The sequence below is a fragment of the Rhagoletis pomonella genome, unplaced genomic scaffold (genome assembly GCF_013731165.1).
Source record: "Rhagoletis pomonella isolate Grant_MI unplaced genomic scaffold, Rhpom_1.0 Rhpom_scaffold_05318, whole genome shotgun sequence".
NCBI classification, from domain to species: Eukaryota; Metazoa; Arthropoda; class Insecta; order Diptera; family Tephritidae; genus Rhagoletis; species Rhagoletis pomonella.
The window spans coordinates 1-10,010 of NW_023463859.1; the positions used below are offsets into that span (position 1 = coordinate 1).

Sequence of the window (10,010 nt, forward strand, 5' to 3'; positions counted from 1 at the left end):
TTTTCGAAATTAATAAAAACCAAGACAAAAATTAAAAATTACATGTTGCCTCTGACGGCATTCGAACCCGAACATGCTGGGAGCTAAGAACTAACAGCGAGCATCTCTACACGTTCAGCTACAGCCAGACATGCAAATGTGCTTTCAAATGCTCAACTTCAATCACGTTTCATTAAAACACGAGCAGTGATCGGATAACAAACAATAAGCTGGCGCAGAGACACGAGTTGGTCCGCTACAGCATGACAGAGGAACACTTTTATAAGTACTCCAATTTACCACAAATAGACTACATGGTCCAACGATTTTTGCAGGGTTCCTGCTGCTGATTAAACCTACTTCAGTATTTTCCCATACACTATTTTGTAAATGAAAAATATATTTAAACTTAAATATCGATATTGCGGGTAAAGTATCGATGTCTTCGATATATTGATCTTGGAATATCGATTCAAAAAATCGACTACCGTGCCATGAACATTCCTAGTTGTTACCCTATTATGGGCGAGTACTCGGATATTGTGCATTTGTACATCAATAACATTTCGATTAATAAACAAATCAGCTGAGTGCTTGGTGAAGTTGCAAAAAACGCCCACACATCTCTTTTATTTATTAATTATTTATTTGCGAAAGGAATTAAAATTTGTATATTGACAAGATAGTAATTGAATTTTCTAGAATTCTGTACAGGATAGTACATAAGAATTGAGCAACATGTCGAATCCATTCGGTGAACCAGATGATTACGAATCCGATGAAATATTGGAAGGATTCCTTTGCCCAATTTGTCGGGAAGACCTAAAGTCTGCTGAATTCTTAACTGTGCATTTCGAAAGGGCACATGCAGAGCAACAAGACGCACTTAAATCTGTTTTCAAGGATATAATTTCGAAAGCTAAAAATAAAATACGGAATATTGACGAAGCTTTTGACCTCTCTCGAAATTTAGAAAGAAATGCAACGATTAGCGGCGCTACCGGCGGCGGTGGTTCAGGGAGCAATGCAGCAGGTGCAACCTCCGCTGCTAATAACAAAATAAATTTCAGCAATGCAAGGACGCGCACTAATGTTTACAATTTTATGGATCACCAGGAGGTTGGGGCAGAATGCAATCATTTGGAGTATTATCAATCGGTAAGGAACCCTCGACTGGAACGTTATGCTAGTGAAACAAACAAATTGATTATACGTTTGCATAAATTATTAACAAATTTGCCAACTGATCCGGTCCTGCGCAAGCAACATGAACGCAATGTAAGACGTTGTGTTGGGAATAGTAAATGTGAGTAAGAATATATGCGCTCAAACTTTTATATTCGCAGATTGTCACTTGGTTAGATGGTAGTTCTGTAAAGTTATGCCCCAGTTGTGCTAAAAATTTCCATATCGCTCGGCGACAACATCACTGTCGCCTCTGCGGAAGTATTATGTGCAATGACTGTTCAAAGTTCCTTTCAATAGAAAATGCGCGTAAGTAACTAGTTCCTTTATATCTTTTATCCGTTTACGCGTGCCGTTTCCACAGTGGGCTTACTCAAATTCTGCAGTTAACTTTCAATTTTTGTACTCAAAACCTGTAGTTCACTGCTGAATGAGAGTTAACTCGTCGCTGTAAAAACGGCCCTTATACATCTAATACATGTCGAATTTATTCGGAAATTACAGTGCAACTCGCTAGTTTGGCTATGTCACAAAGTGATGCCGCAAAACAGCTGCAAAATTCCGTTAACGCAAATTCCTCAAATCCTCAGCAAACTGCTATACGCTGTTGCGATCATTGTCTCTGGCTTTTAGAAACCCGGCAAGAAATGCATGAAAGTCGAACATACCATCCACTTGTTTCTCAAGTTTATACTGATGTACAACAGTTGCGGAAAGACGTGCTGCCGGACATCGAAATGTATTTGAAAATTGTTAGCAGCCTTTACGAAGGGGAGTCCATATTCACTATAGCAGATGCAAGTGCATTGCGAGGCAAAATTGGTCAAGTGGCTGAAGCTATTGATTTGCGTAGTAAACGCATATTGGCTTTACCTTGTCAGCAGGGTAGTCGTGAAGAAGCTTTAAAAAAGTCAATACGTTTATCTTGCATTCAACTAATCAAAGATAAAATGCTTTCGATACCACCATTGCCTGCAGAGGAAGAAATACGCAAAATACAAGATCGTAAGCGTATGGAAGCTGAACAACGTATCGAAACTGAACGTCGTCTAGCAATGGAAGCATATGAACGACAGGCTTTAGCAAACAACACCAATGACTTCCAAAACAAAGCTAACAATGATGGCGATTACGCATATGGGGTATACATATTTAAATTTATGACGTGTTTTTAGTATAATATTAACAACTTTATATTTTACAGTCCGATTTGCGTTCGCTGGATAACTGGTCGGCACAGCCAGTAAATATATCGCAAAGCGAAGATCCGCTCATTGAACAAATAAATATTATAAAAGCATATATAAAGCAAGCGCGTCAAGAAATGAATTTTGATGTAGTGGAAACCCTAGAACTTAACTTACGCGAATTGCAGCGTGAATTCTACGAAAGGCAAAGGTCATCAAAAGAAGTTAACGCGGAGAGGGAAAGGAACAATCATCTGACTTAATTGGAAATAACTAATGATGATTTACTTTACATTTAGTTTTTTTTTTTTGTAATATAAGGAATAAGGCACGACGGCATGGGCCGAAATTTCAATAGGCATTTAATGCCACGTAATGTCGGATATAAATATTTTGTATTTTTTAGCAATGTACCGATGTCGCATTCTTAAGTATTATTTGCATTAAAGCATGATATAATGCTCAGATTCATTTGCAGTAATTCTCAGTTCGGAGATGTATTTATGTATTTACATAGTACATATAAAGTATGAACTAGGGCTGGGTCTGTCCGCACATCCGTTTGAATATTCGTATATATGGAGAAAATCCGGATATCCGGTAAATATCCGTTCATTTTGTTATGGTGTTGTTGTTGTTGTAGCAGCATACAAATTCCCCAAAGACTTTTTGGGAAGTGTTGCTGGAGTGACAGTCCTTGGCCAGATATAAATCTGGGTCGTTCCGGTTACGTAGACCCGACTGTCGTGGGAACGTTTTGTTATCCACATATCTGGTTAATATCCGTACATTTGGATGTCCGGATTTTCTAAACTGTATTTGAACGGATTCGTAAAATTGTTATTAAAATTACTGAATAGAGTTGTATAATAGATAATGAGCATTTCATTAATGCAACTGTTATTTTTTTGCTAATTTTTAGATCCGATTATGCCGATATTCGAATATCCAGATAGTCAAAAAATCGACATAGAACCCGCAGACCTAATATGAATGTATTTTATTATAAAAATGATTTCGAAACCAACAATCCACCCCCCTTGACATGTTGATATTCATACATTCCCCTTCCTGTTTCGAAATATATTTTGAGTAATTTTACACAAGTGTGTTTTAAGTTATGTCTATATTTTAATAACACTCAAAAATACAAAAAGTTTATAAAGCTGACTATTTTTATGTTAATAAAAGATAGAAAATTGTGCATTAAAACGTGCGTTCGGAAACAGACGGTGGTTTTCTTATTAGTTTGATTATTTTCAAAATTCAATACCAATTATAGAAAATGGAATATCTAATGGTAAATGATTAAACTGGTATTCAATAGCATTTCTTTTGGTTCGTAATTTCAGATGTATAATTATAATTTTTAAGCTTTCAATCCATGGGTCTGAACCAAAGCGTTGACTTTCTCCACATAAGAGTTCATAGCGTCATCCTTCGATGTACCTTTACGATTGTTCCAGGCTTCCCATTTTGCTTTGCCTTTGAAGTCCAAGAAGCCGGGTTTATCTGCAATAAAAGGTATGAATGCAAATTAAAAATATTTTACCTAATAGTTCATAGGTGATATTTCATAGTGCAAAAAACAACTCGAGCCACGTCATATTTAGTTCTAATTCAGAACTTTTTTTAGACCTAAGATCCATTGTCGGGACACGGCGGTCTATACAATGTAAGGTTATTCCCCCAATTTAATAATTATTAGTTATTCGTCAATTTATATGTATTCCAATTGTAATAGGTAATTCATTCTGAAGGTTGCACACTGGAGTTACCAAAACCCCGGGAACTTCAAATAATTTAGAACTACTAAATAATAATTCCAACATACATACAAATCAACAGTTATATGATTGCTTGATGGATTCATATATGTAGCCTAATCACAATCGAATTAAAGTCATAAACTTGTCTTGATAAGTGAAATACGTATGTAATTAGGTATTTATTGCTGTCTCACCGGTGTTGATATCTCCTACTGTCGCCTGTTTGTACAAACTGTATAATTCCAATAAATCATTATCGGATGGAGTAGAAGTTAAGTTCTTAACATTCTCGGCGGCTTTATCAAAATCCTGTAAAATAAAAGACAAAGGTCAAATAATCCCTTATAGGATTGGTGGCCGCACCCTGTTTGCAAGTGAAAATTTACCTCTTGGCTGACCATTTTTATTGATTTTCTTTCGCTGAGCACTGTAGAAATACTGAAATATATTCGATTTAGATAATCTCGATTTAGCAAAGATCCATTAAATTTTTTAATTATATGTGTGTAAAAAACAAAAACCTTTACCCTCTACGTGCTTACCGTTCGATTAATAATTGATAAGTGAAATTCGGCGGGTGTAGAATAGGAAATGTAGCCAGATTGTGTCGTCAAGGAACGAACTAATAATGTCATTTCGTACTTTTTAACTCTAAAATGTAATATTAACAGTAAAGAAATTCGTTTTAATTCATTAATAAAATAAATTTACAGATATATTGAATTGGCGAAAATCTCAAGCTGATAAGAAGTGATCGATAGAAACTCTAATAGGAATATACACAGTACACATTTCCAGCAAAGGACGAAATCTTAAACAAATATGTAAAAATACACATACGTAATTTTTTTAAGATTACTTTTAAATAAGATCAATTTCGCAGAATTTATGGAGTAAAAACGAAAACCTTCTAAACAATCGATAACAATCTATTTTGATTTGGGGTAAACTGAAAGATATCGGGGTTTCTTTTGCAACCCTGCGATACGTTAGAGCGAGTAAAATATATGGCGCCTATCCGAATGAACTTGATGAACTCAGACGACGGATGAAAGCCAAAAACCATGATTCAACAACTACAGGTTGTAGCAATCGTACAAAAACAACATTTACCGTTGGTATGAACTCCTTGTGTCATCAACATCTTCTTTATCTATTCATATTCGTATGTATATGTATACCCTGCATACCAGGATTTCATAGAATTCTGAAAGGTTTCACAATTTTTTAAGAATTTTCTTTAAGAAATGGTACAGAAATTTCTTTACTAGTTCTTGTCAACTGCTTCATATGTTTTTCTTTACAGATTTCTAAAAGAATCGTAACAGATTTCCGACACTCTTAAAGATTTCGGGAAAATTTGTTTGCAGGGTATATATATACGTATATATGTATGTATAAGTTCATAAGTAAATAAAGCAAAACGGACGATAATTTGACACAAGCGTGCTCATAAGAAGAAGCATAGCTTCTATCGCTATCACCTGTAATTGATGCGCCTTGGCCAAAAACGAAATCACTGGTATTCACTACCGGAAGTCATTGGTATGCACTACCGGAAGTGCAGGGTGAGTTAAACAGCTAAACCAACGAAGAATGTGCATAAGAAACAGCGAAAATGGTGATGCCAGAGTATGGGCGAACAACCGACTGCAGGGTTGCATTTTCTGAGTAACAAAAGTATTAGAAGTAGGGATGAAACGATACCATGCAAGTATCGATACCTTTACTTGGAAGTAATCATGAACCAACGACTACAGATCACGTAATCCGCCATCGTTGTATTTGTAATCGATTTTCAGAAAAAAGTTTTCGTAGCGTTTTTTGATGTTTTTTGGTTCTGTTTACATCGTCTTCTACCTCTTCGTAGTGATATTTTAGCGATTTTATGTGTTTTCTGCAGCGGTTTTAATTAGAAATTTTGATTTATTACAAATTTATGATATAATATGAAGTGCTTCGTGATTGGAACAAGTTTGTGCGTCTGTTTGATTTGCCAAGAGGCGTAAATTTGCGTGAAAAGTGGGTGCACATTTGTGGTCAGAACGTTGGCATTGAAAAATCGGCCGGTGCCGATAATATGCGATTGTAAAACACTCTCAATCATTAAAACCATATTTTATGAACTTTTTTTGCTAATTGTCATCAAGTTTCACTTTTTATATTTGTTTTGTTTTCATTTTTAGGCAGATGTCAAAAACGCTCAGAAATTTACTTTTTTCATTCTTTTCCGATTGCGTGATCTTGTTAGTTGGTTCATGGGAAGTAATAGCGAAATAAAGGCCCGTAGTCATAGTCAAAATAAAGTCGACTTTAAAGTTAGTTGCAGCTTTTTTGACAGATATCCCATTGAAAATTATGTCAAAAAGCTGCAACTAACTTTAAAGTCGACTTTATTTTGACTATGACTACGGGCCACTGTATCGATATCTAAAAAATATCGGATCTATAGTATCGATACCTACTCATATCAAAGTTTTGGCTATGGAGGTATTCCGTATGACTGCTTTTACACAGTTCAAGTATTGAATTCAATTCTGCTCGCATGTGGAAGAGACGGGGTGAGAAGAAATGGGACGAGTACACATGCGTCTGTACCGTCAAGTCGTTTCAACTTTCTTGCTTTGCTTTTGGCATTTTCGTTGCTTCCCATTTAAAGAACCAAAAACTTGAATTCAACAGAATTGAAACGTGTAAAAGAAAATAGAAAACATAAAAGAGAATGAGCGAGAATTGCTTTCAAGTACTTGAATCATGTAAATCGGGTGTGAGACCTAAACAAGTTAAATTTAATTATTTAAGTCATAAGTTAACGAATATCTGGTTTGATAGAGAATGAGTTTAGCTCAACAAAAAAACTTCCAAATAACCACACTCTATAACTGTCAAATATCACAAATTTGTACAAATGTACAGATCGTGTGATCCATGCATAAGAAGTTTTTTTTTTTAAATCAACTGTGTTTTTCTTTTCTTAAAATAACAGAGCTAGACTTCTTGCCTTTAGTATTTTCCGCTAGTCTTTTCAGCGCGAAGAATAAGACCCTGTCCACATAACCCGTTAAGCGCCTGTTCCGTGAACGGGGTCTAATAGAGTTACGCATTGAGTTTAACATCGTGTTGAAACGTCTGTACTAAGCATTCATCCAGTTTAAGGCTGGTATGCAGATCTCAAGAAATCTGTAAAGAAAAATTTGACATTATTTCGTGTGTGTGTGTCCAAGGAATTTTGACATTTTTGATACTAAACAGCCTGTTGCCTCGCTCTCACTCTTTCCTCAAGAAATAATGGAACGGGCATATATTTCTGTTGCAAAAGTGGGTTTCCTTGTGCTCTTTTTTCACAAAAAACTTTAGAAAACCGTACTAAAAAGCGTAGCAAATTTCTTAAGAACTGCGTACTGCCTGAAGGAAATTTGACTTAAGAAAATTTCTTAGCCATTTCTTGTACGTCATTTTGTATGGAATTTTAGCTTTTCTTGAGAACTGCATACAGGCCTTTACTCTTCCACACGAACAGTTGGTCTGCATTATATCGACTTTGGTGAAGCAATTGGAGCGTATATTCTTTGCATAACATATATCGAATTTGTCGCCTTCTCGCGGATTTTGCTGGAAATTAAGCAGACATGAAGAACAATGCGCTTAAGAATAGCAGTGGAGGAAAAATTGGCGAAGCCAAATTTGGCTTAGTATCGTGTTTCGATACAAGTATTTGTTTTTCGATACCTACTCTGTACTTGGTTCAAAAGCAATTATCGAAATTTTGGTATCGAACGAAAAGTATCGCATATGTACTTGTATATACTCGTATCGTTTCATCCCTAATTAGAAGAAATAGAAGTGAGTGAAAAGAATTTAGCAAATAAAATAAAGAGCGAGTAGTGAAAAGAATTTAATGTGTGTTTTTAACAAATAAAAAGGGAAATAAAATAATCGGTGGCGGAATTGATTCTGAAAACTTTTACAGATAAAGGAAATACATATATACTCTGTCAGACATAAAACAAACCATTCTTAAGAGGGTTTGGATGATAATTGTTTTTGAATCAATTAACAGAGTAATAAAATTGCAGTTGAGAACGCCCGTCAATTGCATCTTTGTTCGGGTAATAAGGCTCTTTGTAGAGAAATAGAAAACATTCCATACCTGCTGAACGTTAACATTTACTTATTGCCTTTGCTGCATCAGAAATTCTTGCATTTACATTGCAACCAATTGTGCAGTAACGAACCAATCCTCCAAGGTACGTACATACTCTGTACTGCGAACTCCAGGTGAACAAACATACACGTGGAATCCTTGAAGTTTTTTGCTCGGAGCCTTTTATATTTACTAATTGTGGTCTCATTTCTTTACAGATATTCTTTCCAATAAAGTATCGTTGAAAGTGAGGTTAATAAAGCATAACACTATAATTCTGTTGCGGACCGCTCAGAGTGATATAGTTATGACAACAATAAATATAAATTCACGAAAAAGTCCAATGCTGAAAAAGCAGGGCACAGACCAGTGGGTGAAGCTTAATGTGGGTGGCACATACTTTCTAACAACAAAGACCACGCTCTCCCGTGACCCAAATTCGTTTCTGTCACGTCTTATACAAGAGGATTGTGATTTAATATCTGATCGGGTAAGAAAATGGATTGAAATAGTTATGCCAACAATTGCGGCTGCAGTATTTAGCAAATCATGATAGTTCACCAGATTACACTGACTTGTTTTTGTGTGCATAATCATTAAGTTGCACACAAATATTTTCCTATAAATGTGCATAAATACAAATGTGTGTATGCACCTAGTATGTAGGTTATTGTTCTGAGGTAGACATGATTGAGGGTGGCAAGGTAGACAGCTGCATACATAAACAGTAAAGCGCCCCAATTTAAAATTTAAGTAGTTCAAAGTCAAACCAAATAAGCTCAAATATTTTATCTTTTTTGGTATTCGTTCAATATACTTATGCACGCGAATTGCAAAAGTTTTCACAGTAAATAAATTAACCATTTATACACACCATGCAATTGTAGGACGAAACAGGCGCCTACCTGATTGATAGAGACCCAAAATATTTTGCGCCAGTGCTGAACTATTTGCGGCATGGTAAATTGGTTTTAGATGGCGTTTCCGAGGAAGGAGTTCTAGAAGAAGCTGAATTCTACAATGTGACACAGCTGATAACACTACTGAAGGAATGTATAAATCATAGAGATCAGGTGGGCTTTACATATTCATATAACACTACACGACAGAAATATAATTGTTTTTCTCTCATTATTTTAGCGACCACATGCTGATAAAAAACGTGTATATCGTGTGTTGCAGTGTCGAGAACAGGAGTTAACACAAGTAATTTCGACATTTATGCATTACTAATTAAAATTTTAACTAATGGAATTATATATTTGCACAAACACAGATGATCTCAACTTTATCAGATGGTTGGCATTTTGAACAATTAATTAGCGTTGGCATGCAGTATACAAATTATGGACCATTCGAAAATAACGAATTCTTATGCGTAGTATCAAAAGAATGCGGTTCATCGTCGGGCCGTGAACTGGAATTAAACGATCGCGCTAAGGTGCTACAGCAGAAAGGCTCTCGAATGTAAGAATTCGTGCGTTTTAATTAGTACTAATATATACACGATAAAATTAAAATTGAAAATTTTATATGCATATTATTTGCGTGATATTTGATAGTTGAAGCAATATAAATATTTTTTAATTATCAACAAAAATATATATATATATATTTAGTAAGAAGCTAACCTTGCCAGAAGTAGGCACCAACAATCGCATATTTCAAAAATCCTCAGAATTTGTATTTGCAGTTGCTATACTTGCAAATTATTTACGCGTAGAAGCGTACATAAATTGTTTTTAA

General features: G+C 35.3%; 3 protein-coding genes across 3 annotated transcripts; 2 read left to right on the forward strand and 1 right to left on the reverse strand.

The window, feature by feature from the left end:
- Window positions 1–507: 507 nt before the first annotated feature.
- Window positions 508–2,969, forward strand: LOC118755104 (rabenosyn-5-like). Its single transcript, XM_036489950.1, has 4 exons — window positions 508–1,257; window positions 1,326–1,473; window positions 1,669–2,306; window positions 2,369–2,969. Exons 1-4 carry the CDS (start codon window positions 718–720, stop codon window positions 2,612–2,614), a joined length of 1,572 nt encoding a protein of 523 aa, XP_036345843.1. The 5' UTR covers window positions 508–717; the 3' UTR covers window positions 2,615–2,969.
- Window positions 2,970–3,444: 475 nt separating this feature from the next.
- On the reverse strand, window positions 3,445–4,742 carry LOC118755105 (acyl-CoA-binding protein-like; the record flags this gene model as incomplete). The annotated part of the gene is given in 4 exon segments (XM_036489951.1): window positions 3,445–3,863; window positions 4,315–4,429; window positions 4,507–4,558; window positions 4,663–4,742. Coding segments are annotated over 3 exon segments (273 nt in total). The 3' UTR covers window positions 3,445–3,720.
- A 3,186-nt stretch (window positions 4,743–7,928) lies between these two features.
- Window positions 7,929–9,739, forward strand: LOC118755103 (BTB/POZ domain-containing protein KCTD5-like). Its single transcript, XM_036489949.1, has 5 exons — window positions 7,929–8,367; window positions 8,483–8,754; window positions 9,152–9,337; window positions 9,405–9,470; window positions 9,541–9,739. The coding sequence occupies exons 2-5, from the start codon at window positions 8,572–8,574 to the stop codon at window positions 9,733–9,735; spliced, it is 630 nt and encodes a 209-aa protein (XP_036345842.1). The 5' UTR covers window positions 7,929–8,367; window positions 8,483–8,571; the 3' UTR covers window positions 9,736–9,739.
- The last annotated feature ends 271 nt before the right edge of the window (window positions 9,740–10,010 follow it).

Excerpts from the sequence above, each read along its gene's own strand:
- LOC118755103 (XM_036489949.1), top strand. The coding sequence starts at position 8,572 with ATGACAACAATAAATATAAATTCACGAAAAAGTCCAATGCTGAAAAAG. Across the intron at positions 9,338-9,404 it reads GTATAAATCATAGAGATCAG|CGACCACATGCTGATAAAAA; the intron begins GTGGGCTTTACA and ends TCATTATTTTAG. Across the intron at positions 9,471-9,540 it reads GAGAACAGGAGTTAACACAA|ATGATCTCAACTTTATCAGA; the intron begins GTAATTTCGACA and ends GCACAAACACAG.
- LOC118755104 (XM_036489950.1), top strand. The coding sequence starts at position 718 with ATGTCGAATCCATTCGGTGAACCAGATGATTACGAATCCGATGAAATA. Across the intron at positions 1,258-1,325 it reads GCAAGCAACATGAACGCAAT|ATTGTCACTTGGTTAGATGG; the intron begins GTAAGACGTTGT and ends TTATATTCGCAG. Across the intron at positions 1,474-1,668 it reads CCTTTCAATAGAAAATGCGC|TGCAACTCGCTAGTTTGGCT; the intron begins GTAAGTAACTAG and ends CGGAAATTACAG.